Raw genomic sequence first — 19,342 nt, 5'->3', positions numbered from 1 at the left:
ATAAAACCAATATAAAAAAGTGGGTCCTACATTCCATAACTTTTTCAACCAACTTTTCTTTACAAACTCATGTCCGGTCAAAGAGTGACAATTAATCGGGGGCGGAGAGAGTATTTTCTTTTTACACCTAACACACAAAATAACATCTCCTAAAATTTTATACCAGTTCTCAAGCGTGCCATCTATTACTAATTTGATTTGAATAGGATATTAGAGCCTAAAATTCTAGATTGGCTACATTTAAATCATCTTACTTCTCCTTAGATTTTCGACTATCAAGAAAACTAATCGGTATGGAAAATGGATTCGTTCTTAATTGGAAAACAATCGCATAACACCAGCACTATTAAATCAATATCGAAAAGATGGGCTACTTAATGACAAAATAAGCCTACTTTGGTCTAAAGAGTGATTGCTAATTTGTTCTCTTGTTCTATTTATTTAAAAATTACCCAAACTGTTGCAGTAAATAAGATTAACAAATTCCTATTTGCATTATGGTCTGAAGAATATGGTGTACAGTTCAGTTAACGATAATTATAAGCAATCAATTTACACCAAATAGGATATTAAAGCCAAAAATATTGATACCTATACATTTACATGGGAAGTGATGGAGTACGTACTAAACAAGCCCATCAGCCTAAAGCCCAAGAAAGAGTATCAGTTCGGCATGACTAAAGAATATCAGTCCGGCATGACTAAAGAGTTCAGTTCGGCATAACCAAAGAGTTCGGCCCCAGCCTACAGCTCGGTAAAAGCCAACCAATCAAACTCTGCTCTCAGGTCGGCATCAAGCTCTACTCTCAGATCGGCAAAAGCTGCTCGGCAATAATTCAGCAGTTCGGTCTCAGTATTCGACCGAACTAGGAGATAGTGGACTCATGCAGGATTTCCACCTCCACTACACCCACGATCTATTTAGTGGTGTCAAGCAGTCATTAACTCATGCAGGATAGTGAACCCATGCAAGATCGCCACGATCTCCACGACATCCACTACCTAGTAAATGGTGCTGCATGCCACGATCTTGGTTCAATGTATAAATAGAACCTAGATCAGATAGATAAAGTTAAGTTCTGTTAAGCTCTCTAGAGATAAAAAGATCAAATAGCAAGTTTGTATTGTAAGCTGTAGAAAACAGATCAAGCAATACAACTCTGCCCTCTTTTCTTCCCGTGGACGTAGATTTACCTCAGTAAATCGAACCACGTAAATCTCTGTGTCGTAGTCTTTATTCTCTACCAGCATTTACTACCATCAGAAATTCGCGGATTCATCACTGGCGCCGTCTGTGGGAAACAGAGAACCAAATTTGTGATAAAGCGAATTTTTGACCCTTTTTCCACCCCAAAAAAATGCATACCAGATCACATACTACCCGTAATACCATTCGTGAAAACCATGAGGAAGCTAGTCCAGCCCGCAGGTCCGGAAAACAGCCTCGGGAGACATCTACTTCCAGTTTTCACGATGAAGGAACAAGCCGCTCAAAAGGTCCACACACCGAGTCTTCCCAGCAGCCTGATTTGAATGAGGCTGTCAAGCTGTTCTTGGCTGAGAAGCAGGATGAGTTCTTAGCCTTCCTGCAAAAGAGCCAACAGCCGAAGACGAAAACGGTGGATTCTCCTTCCTCATCCAGACATGAAAGTCACTACCGCAGTAGTGCCGTGTCTTCCAGGAAGAAGAATCCTCAACCCCGACATGTTCCTGTTCCTCCTCGGTACCGGAATCACAGGAGATCTCCATCTCCTCCATACCGAAGAGATGTCGGGTTCGCCATGTACGGAGCATTGAAGACTCCGTTCTCGGACGATATCACCCGAACTCCCCTTCCACAGAACTACCGAACTCCGTCGATGACTTATGACGGGTTGGTGGATCCTCATGACTTCCTGGGACGCTATCAGTATAATATGGCGAACCAAGGTCTCAATGAGGTCCATATGTGCAAGCTGTTCCCCGAGCTGCTTATAGGGAACGCGAGAAGGTGGTTCGATAGCCTCCCCCAAGGCAGCATTAGATCTTACCGAGATCTAATGGATGCTTTCCACAGGAGGTTCTTTCAGAAAGCGGAAGCCCGAAGCACTTCGGCTCAGCTGCTTTCTATACGTCAAGGTCGTGACGAAAAGATCAGCGACTTTATGACGAGATTCCACAAGGAATGCCTACAAGTAGATGATCTCAATGATCTACTTGTCATTTCGGCATTCCAAAATGGAATCCTGCCCGGAGCTCTCTACAGAAAGCTCGTGGAATGCAGTCCGCAAACAGCTCAAGAGATGTGGGACATTGCGGACCAGTTTTCTCGTGCCGATGAGGCAGACCGTCGAAAACGGTCTTTAGACAGCTCATCTAGAGAAGACAAAAAGAAGCCCGATCATAGCGATCAGAGGCTTCCGCGCCGATAGCGGTCATCCGAGGTGATCAAAAAAGAGCAAGACTGCAGATTGCGCTTAAAAGTGCCGAGCAATCAGATCGGCACCATCAAGCATAGCAATCACAGCAGCCGGAGTCAGAGGCAGGCGAAATGACCGAAGTCACACCGGAGCCGAACTCGATGGTGTACGGCACTGAAGCCGTGATTCCGGTTGAGATCGGCATACCCAGTCCCCGAACTCTTAACTTCTCAGCAGAACTGAATGAGGACGGACTGAGAGCCGAACTAGATCTTGCCGAAGAAAGAAGAGAATTGGCCTGCATTAAAGCAGCCAAGTACAAGGAGCAAGTAGCCCGGTATTATGACCAAAGGGTGAAAAAGCTGCAATTTCAAGTGGGAGATCTCGTCTTGAGAAACAACGAAGTAAGCCGAGCAGAAAAGCTGGGCAAACTCGAACCCACATGGGAAGGTCCATATCGGGTGTCAGAAGTCCTCGGCAAAGGGTCTTACTAATTGACTCACATGTCAGGAGAACAAGCACCCCGAACATGGTACGTTTCCAACCTCAAAAAGTTCCATTTGTAAGAGACAGTCCGGTCAGTCAGTCTTGTGTCTAGTTCGGTCCTAAGGCTATGTGCGTTTTTGTCTCTATGTGCTTTCTTTGTTTTTTACTTGCGTTTTGTTTGTCTATATGCGTTTTGTCTGTCTATGTGCGTGTCGTCTCTTACAAATGTTGCTGAGGTATCTTGTTCTTCGAAGGCTGATCCCCTTTTTAGAACATATATAAGCCTACGATTGTGAGTCCAAGCTTCTAAAGAGGATACAAGACCACAATTCAGCTTAAACAAGCAGTTCGTCTGAAACGAACTGCAATAAGCCAACGATTGTGAAGTCAAAGCTTCTAAAGAGGATACAAGACCACAATTCAGCTTAAACAAGCAGTTCGTCTGAAACGAACTGCAATAAGCCAACGATTGTGAAGTCCAAGCTTCTAAAGAGGATACAAGACCACAATTCAGCTTAAGAATCAAGCACTTCGTCTGAAACGAACTGCAACAAAAGTCCGATTCACGCGATAAAACTTGCCTGAATTAGGACAAGGGAAAGTCCGATCCACGCGATAAAACTCGCCGAATTAGGACAAGGGAAAGTCCGATCCCCAAATTAGGACAACGGAAAGTCCGATCCGAGCGATAAAACTCGCCAAATTAGGACACAAACCAAGTCCGGTCAAAGAAGAGTTCACTTCATAAGACCGAGGACAAACATCAACTTACCCCGTACCTTTATCCAGAATGCCGAAGTGATTCACTTCACTTTTCGGGGGGGTAGTGATGGAGTACGTACTAAACAAGCCCATCAGCCTAAAGCCCAAGAAAGAGTATCAGTTCGGCATGACTAAAGAGTATCAGTCCGGCATGACTAAAGAGTTCAGTTCGGCATAACCAAAGAGTTCGGCCCCAGCCTACAGCTCGGTAAAAGCCAACCAATCAAACTCTGCTCTCAGGTCGGCATCAAGCTCTACTCTCAGATCGGCAAAAGCTGCTCGGCAATAATTCAGCAGTTCGGTCTCAGTATTCGACCGAACTAGGAGATAGTGGACTCATGCAGGATTTCCACCTCCACTACACCCACGATCTATTTAGTGGTGTCAAGCAGTCATTAACTCATGCAGGATAGTGAACCCATGCAAGATCGCCACGATCTCCACGACATCCACTACCTAGTAAATGGTGCTGCATGCCACGATCTTGGTTCAATGTATAAATAGAACCTAGATCAGATAGATAAAGTTAAGTTCTGTTAAGCTCTCTAGAGATAAAAATATCAAATAGCAAGTTTGTATTGTAAGCTGTAGAAAACAGATCAAGCAATACAACTCTGCCCTCTTTTCTTCCCGTGGACGTAGATTTACCTCAGTAAATCGAACCACGTAAATCTCTGTGTCGTAGTCTTTATTCTCTACCAGCATTTACTACCATCAGAAATTCGCGGATTCATCAGGAAGAAAGCTAAGAAGCGAAGATTTTTTGGGCAGCAAAATATGATATTTTAGGATCGCAGTAGAATTTTCTTCCATCTTAATTGAGCTTTTCTCATAAAAGAGTTGACTATTCATTTTTTTTAAATTATGTTAGCCCACAGCATTGATTCAGCGTAGAATATTGCTTGCCAAATAGGTGGCTTTTCTTGACATACATTTAATTCGAAAATTTGACAAGCTAATTCTATTTTCTGGTGCAAGTACTAAATGGAAACTTTCTTCAAAGATACCAGAGTATTAAAAAAAATAACATAAAATCCGAATTAGTTTTTTTAAGATGACATTAGTAGTATCACTTAGAGTCCCTTGGCGGCTATTTTTCATTTAAATTATGATATTTATCCAAGTTTTATACTTTTATTTACAAGTTATTTCTTGTATATAGAACTATTACTTTTTTGACCACCTTAGTTTTCATGTTTTCATTCTGATAATAAATATGCTTGTCAAAGGAATTAATTAGTCCAATCAAAATAATTAACTCAAATTATTGTGTTATACTGAAACTCTTAACCATTTTATTTTGATTGAGATATACTTGAAAGACAATAAGCTTATGACAATTTCATTAAGCTCAATTAAAAGTTACTACAGTAGATCACAAATAATAGGAGTAGAGCTTTAAATTGCACAATCCCAAGTCTAAACAATGGTAGTAGTATTATGCATAGATTTGGAAGCCAAAGCATAAGTAACATCTCTCACAAACGCCTCCACCGCCGCATACTCCCCAAACGCCTTCTCCACCGCATTACACCTCAAAAACTCCGGGAAAAACAGCCAAAACGCCGTCGCCAGCACGAACCCGATCGTCAGGGGGGCCGCCACCACCCTCGGCACCCCCCACCGCCCCTTCACCGCCTTCTTCACCGCCACCTCCGCCCCCAAACACACCCCGTGCAGCACGAAAAACGCCGTCAGCTCCCCACTGGGCCGCCTCCGGCCCAAATAGTAGAAAATCAGCTCGTGCATCAGGCCCGACACAAAAAAAGAGGCGAACATAGCCGGGAAATGGGCCCACCTCCGGCCCGTGATAGGCACTGAGAAATCCAAAACGGGCTTGTACACAGTGGGCCTTAAAATTTTAGAAACCATGATATTCCATCTCCTCCCCCAAAATTCCTGCAGCGACGAAGACAGATAGGGCTCGTCGAACTGCGGCTCCAGCTCCACCCCAATCAAAGCCCTAGCAATTCCACCGACAACGGCGAGGATTATCTCCAGCCCGCAGTAGATATGGAGGGCGTAGAGGAGCCATGTCAGCTTCGGATGAACGAGATCTGTGTAATCGTACAATTTCAGAAAGAGGCAAATGAGGAGAGCCTTGGCGAGGTAATTCCAGATGGATTTAAGGCCGCGTTTGGGGGAATCGGAGTTGGATTTGATGGGGAGGCAGGCGAAGGCGGCGAATTTGGGGAGGGAGATGGATGGATCGGAGAGGGGGCCGTGGCCGAAGGCGAGCATGATGAGCTTGAAGTTGGCGAGCCAGGCGAGGAAGAAGGCGGAGGAGCCGCCGAGGTGCATGGTGTGGAGGGTGAGGGGGAGGATTAGGTTGAGGATTAGGGCGGGGGTTATGGCGAGGAGGCGGGGGAGGCCGGTGGGGAGGGTTTTGGAGAGGAAGAAGCAGTAGGAGAGAGAGGCGAATACGAGAGTCCATACTTTGATGAAGTTTGTGATCTCTCCTTGTGCGTAGTGCTTCATGATTTCGATAATTGCTTGCACCACCATTTTCGCTCTCTCTCTCTCTTCTTCTCTCTGCTTTTAAGAGTGATGAGAGGGGATTTATTGTTTGATGATGGAGCCGCCGAGGTAGATTTGTGACTGTTTTTAGAGCATCTCCAGTGGGATGTCCCACTCGGACATCCACTAGGACATCCCAAAAACACCTCCTGCCGCGTCACTAGGATTTTCATCCCACTGCCACGTCACTAGAACATCCCCTTCACAATCCGCCATTCCCATCGCCCTTCCCACTAGGACTTCCCGCAATAAAAAAAATCACAAATTCACAAATATACGTAACGGAATTATAATTTTGACACGGAATACGAGAAAATTGCAAATGCTTCATTAAAAAAATTACATAAAAAAAAGAAAAAAATTACATAATAAAAAAGAAAAAATTACATAATAAAATTTTTTGACTCGGCTCACTCCTCGTCGTCCGTGCCGCCCTCGACGCCACAATTGCGGACGTCCGACCCAGTCCACAGTGGTGCGATTGAAATGAAGTTCAACGAGCCGTATATATAGAGTTTAAAAAAAAATTAATTACCGGACGTCCGACCCAGTCCACAGTGGCAGACGTCTGCCCGCCCGTCGCCCGCACGTCCGAGGACACGCGACGTCCTCACGGGACGTCCGTATCCGACCTTCGACGCCACAATGGCGGACGTCCCGGTCGCCCGTCGCGGACGTCCGGCCATTGGAGATGCTCTTAGAGCATCCACGGTGTTAGGATGTCTCGACGGACTTCCCAAAAAACACCTCATGCCACATCACAAAGATATTACACTGCACTGCCACGTCATAAAGACATCCCACTGTACAACGGCAGACATCCACAATGAATATAAAAAAAATTTAAAAATCGGGACGTCCGTCGGGAACTCACAATGGTGGATGTCGTCGGAAATCCGCGAAACTCCGGTGTCCGCAAGCGACGTCTGTCTCGGGCTCGCCTGATCCGACGTCCCCTGGGACGTCCGCCGCGGCAGATGCTCTTAATACTTTCCCTTTATAGAAGGCAAATATTTTTAAGATACAGAGATTTATTGGAAAAAAATCTGATTGAAGTATAACTATGAAACACATAACTTAATTTATGAATTAAAAAGATGATTAATTGTTGTGGTGATGTATTACAATGAAAATAAAATTATTAATCGTGGAGATCATGTAGCCATCGATAAAAACATGATCAAATCTTCGTGACGAAACTCTATAACTCTAATTTGTAAAGATAGAGTTTCATGGCTAAGAGCATCCCCTCAGTGCTCTTGTCAACGAGTACGTGGGCCCGGATCCACTTTTACTCCCTGCTCTTAGGCAGGAGCATAACACCCATATCCGGTGCTCTTCCGCAAGGAAAAACTCAAGGGTCCCACCATTCTATTATTCAATTTAAATAAAAACATTTCTACAAAATTAAAATACATTAAAAATATTCGGAATACTATTACAAATTACAAAAAAAATTAAAATTACATAATTAAAATCCTAAAAATTAAAAAGTACATTATTAAAATCCAAAAAACTAAAAATTATATAATTAAATTTATAAAATTAAAAATGAATGAGAGATGAATGGGAGATGATTTGATGTGAAAAATGGATGATAAATGTGTGTATTTATAGATGATTTTGGGAATAAAAATTAATAAAAATAAAAAAAATCCAGAAAAATGGTAAAAAACGGTCATATTTTTGGGAATCTGATTTTTTTTAATATTATTTTCAAATTTTAAAAAATTAATTTCCAACGAAAATGCAGTTGACCAATCAGAACGCGCCACGTCAGCTGCTCGCTGGCACTGACGTGGTCGATGCATCGAGCAGGGTCGCGCCAGCGGCAAGAGCGCAGCGACGAGCAGGCGGTGCCGCGCCGCTGGGACGGACGGACGCACGCACCCTGATGCTCTAATACTTGTTGTTTGCTAAGACCATCCACAATGCCGCCCAGCCGACCGCCCAGCCGAGCGCCGGCGCTGGGCGGTTAGCTGGGCGGTCTATTGCAGTCGCCCAGCGGGCGAATGGAGAGAGAAACCGCGCAGCGCTGGGCGGTCCGCTCGGCGCTATTGCAGCGCCCGGATCGCCCAGCGCACCGCCTAGCGCGAAATTTAAATTTTTTTTTTCCGAAACACTATATATACGCGCTTTGCTCGTCATTTTCATTCGCACCACTTGTTTTAACGAGTACTCTCTCTATCTTAATTTCTGTACAAGATCAACAAGGGAAATGGATCTCAACAACGAGCCTAGTTCCGGGAGTAGCGGGTCACAAACTCCGTCGATCCCCGTGGGAAGTGGATGGGGTCAGATGCCCGGGTACTACAACATGTACCCGTGGCAGCAGATGTATTCCGGGCCGCCAACGGGAGGAGTCCGCCGGGGGGGTATCCGGCGATACCGGGGTGGGCACCAACGGGATGGGCACCCGGGATGCAGATGATGCCCGGGGGGTACCGCCGACACAGGGGACTCCGGGGGTCGTACCGGCTACACAGTGGACTTCTGGGGGGTCCCCGGCGACGGCGGGGGATGTCTATCGCCCCAGTTTAGATTTTTCGACTGGTTCATCGCACACATCGACCCAAACGCCCTTGGGGTTTGATAGTTTTTCCTTAGATGACTTGGTGTTTGATACTCCCGGAGCTCCGGAAACTCTCGTTGAAGGGGGGCAGAGAGGGGGCGTGGCGCCCCCGCGAAGAAGGGCAAGAAGAAGGTCGGCGAGTCTTCGCAGCCGGGTGAGGAGAAGGTACGGAGGAGGTGGACGGACGAGGAGAACGTCGCGCTCTGCAAGGCGTGGGTGAGTGTTTGCGACGATCCTCTCATTTCGAACGAGCAGAGGATCGTCAACATGTGGGGCAAAATAGCAGCAGCCTACAAGAGATTTTGCCCGGAGGGGAGGCCACGCAACGGGGAGGATTGCCGGAACCGAATCAGGGGTGCGGTCTCTCGATTTTTGGGTTTGTACACCAACGCACTCCGCATGATGAGCAGTGGCCAAACGGAGGAGGACTGCAGGAGAATAGCTGAGAAAGCCTTCCCACTGAAGGGGGTATACAAGGACTTCACCTACTGGAACTGCTATCTTGTGCTGAACGAGTCCGAGAAGTTCCGAGTAGGTGTCGACTCTGGCTGGCCGAAGAAGCAACGACTGAACTACACCGGCGATTTCAGCTGCAGCAGCGGTGGTTCCCACGACCTCCCCGAGACGACGCAGGAGTTCCCCACGCCGCGTTCGGTCGGTGGCCGACCTCGCCCGATGGGGCGCAAGCGCACTCAGCGGGAGGCGAGGGGGAACGCCGGGGCTTCCCAGGAGGTCCAGTCGGCATCCCCCCTTGGCCAATCCACTGAGGATCTCAAATTCTTCGCTCGCGCCCAAACGCAAGCTCAGTTGATCAAGACGATGGCCGAATGGAGGGTGGCGACGGATCCCGTGGAGAAGAGTGTGCTTCAAACCTTGCTCATGAGCCTGCAGGAGACCGGCGGCGGCGGCGGCGGTGGTGGCGGCGGCGATGGTGGCGACAGCGACGGAGGTGGCGACGACGGAGACGAGGAGTGAATTGGCACTCCTTTTTATTATTGTATTTTTTTTTAAAATTAATGTATTTTTTTTAAATTATTGTACTTTTTAAAATTTTAATATTATTATTAAACTTTTCCCGTATATGTCTCGTAAATTAAATTTCGTATATTGTGTGATTGTTAATTATTTCATTTTGTATATATTTGTTAATAGTGATATGGATATTATGTGGCTAGACTATGGCTGGGCTATTTGCTTGTTTTGATGATGTGGCAGGAGGATTGTGAGTGCTGATGATGTGGCAGTGGCTAGGCTATGGCTGGGCTATTGCTGGGCTATTTCTATTGTGGATGGTCTAGATTGGCTGAAAAAAACATAATGATGATATTTAGTTTATACTAATACTTTAATCAGTACAACTGTACAAGTAACATTATTGTGATTTTATGAGATTCAGTGACATGCTATTCGTGTTGATGATTATTAATTCATTATACGATTCATTTAGAATTTTGTATCAACTTCATTAATAATCATTAATCCCATTCAAGCAACAGATACTTACAAATCAACAATGTTGCCTATCAATGACTGCTATCAATATAATAATACTACTGTACAATTAACATCTAATTAACAAATTAACAATGCTTTTTTGTCAGAAAAAGGAATAATAAAAAAGTGTAAAAAGCAAGATGCTGTTATAAAGATAGAAATTTAGACGGTGCACGCATTGAACAACGTTGATTAAAAGATTCATCTTTCTGTTCTAAGTTCTAACAGAAAGCTGTCAGTGGCTGACTATTTTTTATCTTTGACGTTTCTTGCATTCACACATTTTCAGATCAGATAAATATATCCACTAAAATAGCATGTGCTATTACTATTGGGATTAGCTAATTACTACAGCTGTTGCCAAAGCTTTCAACTTTTAGTTTAGCCAATCTCAGAAATCCCCAATTTTTTTCTTTTGCTGTACCAATTAAGGAGAAGAAGAAATTGCAGGTGCCCCCTCTCTCTCTCTCTCTTCCATATTACTTGTAGCTTTTCAATTAAAGCCATGAATATGATATAATATCCTTGTTGACTTAGTTTATTCAGTGATGGATTTGGATTCTTAGCCACAGTTGGTATTCTCGAGTATAATTTATATCAATTTGCGGCAGCTGGTCTGTAATTCAAACGCCTGGATTATTGAATTCTGTTGTGGATAAGTATAATATTTTTGCAGTAATTAGTTTAATTAGTCTCCATTTATTATCTGCCCTGTGTTTATGATTCAAAGAGTATTTGATACTTTAGTAGATTCTGAAATTTTAGAAGACAAAAATAGAATGATTTCAGACTTTGGTAGCCAATACAAGAGAAACAGTTTTTTACTACTCAATTGTCTCCCTGTTTATGGATCTGGGAATTAATAATATTTCTTTTCAAGAGAGTTGATGAGTTTATAGTTTTTTAGAAAACATTAAATGCATCTTATTAACTCTGTTCAAGTGAGATGTGATCCATAATTTCTGAAAAAATTGTGTTAGATTCTTCGTAGATATGCATCGTGCCTTAAAGTGCAGTGCTTTCTTGTTGAAAAGGATCGAATTCTACGTAATTTTGGATAGAGAATCGAGTCACAACTTTATCTATGCAGTGTTCTTGGCACGTTATGGGAAATAGCGAATCATCACCTGATGATTATGACAACTTTTCACGCCAACCAGCTGAGCACGGAGGATACACAGTTGAAACTGGCTACAGACCTCAATCTCCGGAGCATGCCACAAGTTCAACACAAACTAGTTATCAGCATCATGTCTCGGTAGACACAAGAAATTCGATGGAGACTAACAACTATCAGAAGAAACAGCACTCAGCATACATAGCAGATAACTTCAACTCTTTGGACAAGGTATTCGTTCTCCTAATACTATATAGTATCGTGAATTTTGTCTCTCAAACTGTAACTGCATTGTCGTGGTGACTAAGTCTTTGATTGGTAGTCTCTTGTTATATGTTTCAGATTTTTATTTCATTTCACACTTCAGTAGTTCTGAGTTATGGGAATGAAGGTTCAAGATATATAGGCATGCTTTTTACATGTTAAGTTTGGAAAATATCCAAATAACAATCCAAGATTGGGTCCGTATATGTTTTTACTTTTCGTACATTATGGTATCCGCATCGATATTGCCATCATTTTGCTTGTTAAAAAAGTATGACTTCTGTAGACAATGATTTCGGGTGACTAAAACAGGATATCATCATGTGTTATAGGTTATCAATGCATTAAGAGAAGCTGGTTTGGAATCATCAAATCTGATTCTTGGAATCGATTTTACCAAGAGCAATGAATGGACAGGTGATTCACTTAAACAAAACTCGTTTCTTGAGTATGAAATGTCGTATCAGTGGAGAGGACCATCTTACTAAATTAAGGTTGTAGGAAGGTACTCTTTTCACAGAAAAAGCCTCCATGCTATCGGTAGCACTCCTAACCCGTACGAGCAAGCCATTTCCATTATTGGAAGAACTCTATCTCCCTTTGATGAAGACAATCTAATACCTTGCTTTGGATTTGGTGATGGTAAGTTATATTTTTTCTGTTACTTTTGAGTGTGGGGGAAAGGTTTAAGTATCTGTCCATGTTGATAATAACAAGATGGATTACATTTTATTTTCAGCAACGACACATGATCAGCACGTATTCAGCTTTTATCCTGATCATCGACCTTGCAATGGGTTTGAGGAAGCACTTGCTCGATACAGAGAAATCATTCCACTTCTGAATCTATCGGGTAATCATTCACTTTTGATTTGCATTTATTTCAAGAACTTCATTTCGTACCATTACCTTTACTAGAAATGCCTTCTTGTGGCTGCTTGACATACAGGCCCAACGTCATTTGCACCAGTAATCGATGCAGCTGTTCGTATAGTAGAGAATAACAATTTCCAGTATCATGTCCTGGTTATCATCGCAGATGGCCAGGTGATGTTTCTTTTATCCATCGTATTTATCGTTTTTTAGTTTTCTCGCGCAGAATATCTCATTAAATATTTTCTATTACCAGGTAACTAGAAGTCCCGACACGTTGCCTGGAAAGTTAAGTCCTCAAGAACAAGCAACTATCAATTCAGTAGTTGCTGCAAGGTAAATGGATTTACTAATGTTATGTCGATGCGCGATCCGTTGGAGTTTAACAAACTAGATTATGTTGTATTCTTGTCTTACGTCATATAAAATGCAGCAAATATCCCCTCTCCATCATTCTAGTCGGTGTGGGGGATGGACCGTGGGATGAGATGAAAGCATTCGATGATAACCTTCCTCAACGAGCATTTGACAACTTTCAGGTAACTTTTGTTGTTGAGCTATAGTTTGGTTTATCCTTGACACGAAATAAGAGTTTGAAGTCTGACATCTCTCTCGTGTCACAGTTTGTCAACTTCACGAAGATCATATCCGAGCAAACGGAGACAGATAAAAAGGAATCAGCGTTCGCCCTTGCTGCTTTGATGGAAATTCCTCTTCAGTACAAAGCAACACTGACCCTGCGATATAATGAGTAAGACCAGTTTAAGTCTTTGAAATTTTGTCAAATATCCGACTGGAGTCCCTAGCTCACCGCTGTTTCGTGATGATGCATCTCTCCCGTCTCAATAAATCGAACAAAGGATGTGATTGTTCTCTTGTTATCCTTTCTTCAGAAGCCACAGTTCAGGTCCTAGGAAACTACCCCTTCCTCCTCCTAGTACAATAATCGACCACGACAAGGAAAAAGCTGCAAAAGCAATTGCGCATATGATCAGCCGAGAACAAGCTGAGTCTGCAGGACCACCAGCTGAACAAGTATGTGAACTTCCACGCCCGGTGTAGCCTCGTATGATACTTTCTGTTTCGTATGCTAACACTTGTTCCTCTCGTATCAAGGCATGCCCGATCTGCTTAACCAATCGGAAGGACTTGGCTTTCGGCTGTGGACATCAGGTAAGCATCTATGACTGCATTAGTCGAAGAAATTATGCGCTTGCGAGACTAACTAAATTTCCTTAAGATTAGTATCTGAAAAATGAGTCATTTGTCTGTTTGCAGACATGCAGGGATTGTGGCGCGTCGTTATCTTCGTGCCCCTTGTGCCGAAAGCCTATTACTACTCGTCTTCGACTTTACGGCTGACATGGAGACTTGTAGCTCGGACGATGCAGCTCATCTTGAAATTTAAAGGCCCTCTGCTCTACATTGAATGTTTGGTCTTCTTTGTCTTGTTAAAAAAATCATTTATTTCGAGTTCAATGATGGGAGTGGTCTATGGAATTATTGTTGAGGAGAGAATGATTCATTTCTTCAAAGCAATATGTACAGTCTTAGTGAATCAGCTTATAAATCAACCCTTTCTTATAGTACAAATGTGAAGACGTCAAATGGTGTTAAGATTATTTAAAAACGTTGTACAATTGTAAAATTTTATAAGTTGTAAAATCTTTCTCCATTTGATGGTCATGTCATGTCATGTCTATAGATCTGCACATTTCAAGGAACACGATTTGTAAGTTGCTATAAGAAAGAAACTTCAACCGCGCTCGTAACTAACCAAAAAAAAAGCTTACTAACCAACTAAACACAAATCTGTAATCTATTAGGAATTACTACTAGTAGTTACTACAAAATTGTGGAAAATTAAAGGAAGTCATACACTATGAATCATGAATGATCCAATTCGATGGACGAATTAAGAAAATATATTAAATGATTTCTAGGATTAGTGGTCTACGAAAAGTCAATATAGATTGGCCACCACACTAATGACCAAAGTTATGCATTATATAACTAAGGTAATGCTAGGCAGCTGGTCATAAAATGACATTTTAGTAAATTTCAATGTCATATGTATTAATAATTCAAATATCTCATTTAATGCTCTAATATTACACTATTACCCTTTCTATTTGATTATTGTTGTTTTATTAATTCAACTTCTCTAATCCGATTTTAACATTTCTTTTCTAGATTTATTCTTTTTATAAAAAAATTCAGTAATTATTTTACACTGATATTTTAATTTATGATTAAAATATTATTTAAAAAAATATTTTACTGTTATATGATACTAAAGCTGAAGTCAATAATAATAATTTATTAGTTGTGATATTATATATTTTACGTCCCACAACAAGTTATATTTTGTCATTTTCGTCCGTCCCTACACTAAATGGTAAGTAACCCTCACAATCTATCAATTTATTACAATCACATTTTAATATATATATATATATATATATATATATATATATATATATATATATATTGTGATCAAGATAGAGCCATTCGTAAACGTAGAACAAATGCCAAACGGAGGTCGTTAGATCTTTTAATCCAATGGTGTTGATTTGCACAACAACTTCCCATTACAACCAAAACTATTATTAATGGGTGAATGCAGAGAAGTGAAAAAATAAAGCATGCATGGACTCTTCTTCGTTTCATTCATTCTTCCATCAACATGTGAGTTTTTTCACATGTTGAGTCCGGAATGTCGTGAAAACATAGTCTAATATGTATGATTTTTAATCTTGACCGTCATTTTTTCCTCATCCAATGAATAAAATATGTAGAGTTCTAGGTTCTACACTTAAGAATGGTTCTATCTTTAACACAACCTATATAAGTGGGACCCACATTTCACTAAGAGCATCCACAATAGTAATAGGCTAGCCACAAACTTTTCTTACCACGTCATAAGGACTAAAACTTCTCCTGTCACATCATTAGGACAATTAACTGGACAAGCAATAGGCTAACCACAATAAACAAAATTATAAAAAACAAATATTTAACAATCAAACAAAATACGGAATTAAATTTACGACACTGATACGGGAAAATTCAATAATAATATTTAAATTAAAAAAAATACATTAATTAAAAAAATATATATTAATTAAAAAAAATCTACCGACGTGCAGTCTTCCGCGCCCACAACTCTTCAATTAAATCCTTTTAGAATCGAATATGAGCAATCACTTGGCGCATGTCGGCATGTGCCTTGAGGCGGCCGACTCCATCGTGAGGTACCCCCTTCGTACGTTGGGGGCGGCCACACCGTGGCTTAGGCCGGCTTCATTAGCATCGTCATTGGCCCAACTCTTCCTTTCTTTCTATCCTTTTGCAGCCCTCTGTCTCACTCTCTCTGTTTCTCAAGACACACACAGCTCATCCATTCCTCTCCCGTCGGACTGTCGCCGCCTGGCGCCTCATCCTCTCTCGCGCCGTCGATAACTGCCGACCACAGAGGAGAGGATGAGTATGCCAGAGAGCTTCTCAAACGGAACAATAATAAGTAGAAAAGTAGAAGCTGAAGTCGGATCTATTGATTTTCTGGCGAAGTTGATAGTGAATGTATTTCAATTTTCAGACGTATATATGGGTACATATAATTATATTTTACATAAAAAATTTATTTAAGGGTACAGTAGTCTTTAGAAAAAACTTGTACTTCCAAGGCCAGCTATTCTCAGTAAATGAGTATTGATTACACAATTTTTATTAATATTTTATTATTATGGCACGCTATAATTAATACTCCTTTTTTAGCATCACTCATATAATTAATACTACTCCATATGGTTCAATAATGAGGCGGACGTCCCCCAATTGCCCCACTCCTTATTTGTCCACACCCTCAGTTTTTTGTCAGCACCTAAAAAAAAGGTTTTCGCTACTATAGGCGGACACTTTCAATAGCCCCGAAATTTTATAACTAATTAAATCAATAATAACAAAAAAGTGTATTAAAAAAAAATTCATCCTCCCTTCTTCCTTCTCCCTTCTTCCTTCACCCCTCCTCTCTAAAAAAAATGTCGAAAATTTAAAAAATATATATATAAAAATTCAAGGGGGCGGCCGGCGCGCCTATCGCCCCGGAGGTTCGGGACCGGCGCGTCCTCGCACTAAACTCGCCGAGGGGCGTTCCGCCCCGAAAATGAGCAATCACTTGGCGCATGTCGGCATGTGCCTTGAGGCGGCCGACTCCATCGTGAGGTACCCCCTTCGTACGTTGGGGGCGGCCACACCGTGGCTTAGGCCGGCTTCATTAGCATCGTCATTGGCCCAACTCTTCCTTTCTTTCTATCCTTTTGCAGCCCTCTGTCTCACTCTCTCTGTTTCTCAAGACACACACAGCTCATCCATTCCTCTCCCGTCGGACTGTCGCCGCCTGGCGCCTCATCCTCTCTCGCGCCGTCGATAACTGCCGACCACAGAGGAGAGGATGAGTATGCCAGAGAGCTTCTCAAACGGAACAATAATAAGTAGAAAAGTAGAAGCTGAAGTCGGATCTATTGATTTTCTGGCGAAGTTGATAGTGAATGTATTTCAATTTTCAGACGTATATATGGGTACATATAATTATATTTTACATAAAAAATTTATTTAAGGGTACAGTAGTCTTTAGAAAAAACTTGTACTTCCAAGGCCAGCTATTCTCAGTAAATGAGTATTGATTACACAATTTTTATTAATATTTTATTATTATGGCACGCTATAATTAATACTCCTTTTTTAGCATCACTCATATAATTAATACTACTCCATATGGTTCAATAATGAGGCGGACGTCCCCCAATTGCCCCACTCCTTATTTGTCCACACCCTCAGTTTTTTGTCAGCACCTAAAAAAAAGGTTTTCGCTACTATAGGCGGACACTTTCAATAGCCCCGAAATTTTATAACTAATTAAATCAATAATAACAAAAAAGTGTATTAAAAAAAAATTCATCCTCCCTTCTTCCTTCTCCCTTCTTCCTTCACCCCTCCTCTCTAAAAAAAATGTCGAAAATTTAAAAAATATATATATAAAAATTCAAGGGGGCGGCCGGCGCGCCTATCGCCCCGGAGGTTCGGGACCGGCGCGTCCTCGCACTAAACTCGCCGAGGGGCGTTCCGCCCCGAAAATGGCGTCCGGCTCGGGGCGGCCTCTCGCTCCACTATAGGCGCCGCCCCTATAGTGGATACCTAAGGGTGTCCACTATGGGGTGCCCGCGGCTATAGCCGCGGGTTGGGGCGGAGGGCGGGCGGGTTATAGTGGAGAGGCGCGGGCGGACACCGAAATGGGGGCGGTAGGGGGCGGACGGGCTTCAGCCGACTCCGGGGCGAGGACGCGGCTATAGGCGCGGCGCCTATAGTGGCGGCACCGACCGCCGCGGCTATAATCGATTCTAAAAAAAAATTCATTTCAATTCACCTATAAATACACCCCACTCCATTCATTATTTTCACACCATTCCAACTCTTCATCTATAAAAATTTCTCTCACTACAATTTAGGGTCGGAAATGAACAATTTTAATTTAGTGTTTAATTTTAATTTTAATTTTAATTTTAATTTTAATTTTAATTCTACTTCGTATAGTCGTGTTCTTCTAATTACGTATAGCCCGATAAATTTGTTCATAATTACTTGAAACATTATAAAATGAAAGTTGATTATAAAATTTGGGGGCTATTGGTGGTGTCCACTATAGTGGCGGATACAAAATTTTGGGGCTATGGACAATAAAACTGGGGCTATGGACAAAAACTGGGGCGGGGCTATTGGGCGTGTCCGCCTTATAGTGGACACTCTAAGAGCATCTCCAGTGACGGCCTTCCGGTAGGACGTCCGGTCGGACACGCGGAAGGGCTACCGGGACGTCCGCAGTTGGGGGGTCGAAGGTCGGATACGGACGTCCTGTGAGGACGTCGGGTGTCCTCGGACGTCCCGGCGACGGGCGGGCGGACGTCCGCCACTGTGGCGGGTCGGACGTCCCGGTCGAACGTCCGATAATTTTTATTTTTTTTTTAAATTCTATATATACGGCTCGTTGAACTTCATTTCATTTGCACCACTTGTGTTAAAAAAATTCTATATATACGGAGATGTTGGACTATGTATTTTTCTTTTTTTCATGACTATGTATTTTACTTTTTTTCTAAATTCTCTTTTTTTTTTATGTTTTATGACTATGTATTTTTGCCCGTTTTTTGGTTTCCCGTAATTTTTCCCGTATTTTGCTTTCCCGTACTTTTTGTTTATATTAAAATTAAATTATTGCGATTTTTTTTATTGCGGGATGTCCTAGTGGGAAGGGCGGATTATGCGGGGGATGTCCTAGTGATGTGGCAATGGGGTGGGATGTCCTAGTGACGTGGCATGAGGTGTTTTTGGGATGTCCTAGTGGATGTCCTAGTGGGACATCCGCCCACTAGAGATGCTCTTATATGACAAAAGCAAAATGGAGTGCTATTATTTTTTATCACTATTCTTTTCATAATTATTAAAGCAAGTTCACTTTTTAACGGGTATGGTTGTGCTGTTTATAAAAATGACAAATTTGGTTATTGCTTTGTACTGCTTTATTATGTACTCCCTCCGTCCCGGGCTACTCGCCCCTTTCCTTTTCGGCACGGAGATTAAGGAATGAGTGTATAGGAAAGTCAAAAATGACGGCTGTAGGTGAAATTTTTTACTAAAAATGAAAAGAGTGCAAGTAACTTGGGACGCCCAAAAAGGAAATAAGTGCGAGTAGTGCGGGACGGAGGGAGTACTACTATTACATTTGTAAAATAAACTCAAATGTTGAATATATAAAAGTATTTTTGCTAAATAGTGCACTCGTTTTTATTATATTTAATCCGT

At 42.1% G+C, this 19,342-nt stretch overlaps 2 protein-coding genes across 4 annotated transcripts; one reads left to right on the top strand and one right to left on the bottom strand.

The window, feature by feature from the left end:
• Window positions 1-4,962: 4,962 nt before the first annotated feature.
• On the bottom strand, window positions 4,963-6,224 carry LOC121772552 (acyl-CoA--sterol O-acyltransferase 1-like). Its single transcript, XM_042169692.1, has one exon. It carries the CDS (start codon window positions 6,150-6,152, stop codon window positions 5,067-5,069), a length of 1,086 nt encoding a protein of 361 aa, XP_042025626.1. The 5' UTR covers window positions 6,153-6,224; the 3' UTR covers window positions 4,963-5,066.
• Window positions 6,225-10,434: 4,210 nt separating this feature from the next.
• On the top strand, window positions 10,435-14,180 carry LOC121771809 (E3 ubiquitin-protein ligase RGLG3-like). Of its 3 annotated transcripts, XM_042168696.1 has the most exons (12): window positions 10,435-10,680; window positions 11,321-11,578; window positions 11,944-12,028; window positions 12,113-12,253; window positions 12,351-12,464; window positions 12,561-12,658; window positions 12,741-12,820; window positions 12,918-13,023; window positions 13,108-13,235; window positions 13,378-13,519; window positions 13,601-13,657; window positions 13,763-14,180. In XM_042168696.1, the coding sequence occupies exons 2-12, from the start codon at window positions 11,336-11,338 to the stop codon at window positions 13,844-13,846; spliced, it is 1,278 nt and encodes a 425-aa protein (XP_042024630.1). In that variant the 5' UTR covers window positions 10,435-10,680; window positions 11,321-11,335; the 3' UTR covers window positions 13,847-14,180. The 3 variants fall into 3 exon arrangements, with proteins under 3 accessions (XP_042024630.1, XP_042024631.1, XP_042024629.1); XM_042168695.1 differs by lacking the exon at window positions 10,435-10,680 and having other exon boundaries at window positions 10,854-11,578; XM_042168697.1 differs by lacking the exons at window positions 10,435-10,680; window positions 13,601-13,657; window positions 13,763-14,180 and having other exon boundaries at window positions 10,852-11,578; window positions 13,345-13,480.
• The last annotated feature ends 5,162 nt before the right edge of the window (window positions 14,181-19,342 follow it).

Source organism: Salvia splendens, chromosome 16 (genome assembly GCF_004379255.2).
Source record: "Salvia splendens isolate huo1 chromosome 16, SspV2, whole genome shotgun sequence".
NCBI lineage: Eukaryota > Viridiplantae > Streptophyta > Magnoliopsida > Lamiales > Lamiaceae > Salvia > Salvia splendens.
This window is presented reverse-complemented; position numbering and strand designations above follow the sequence as displayed.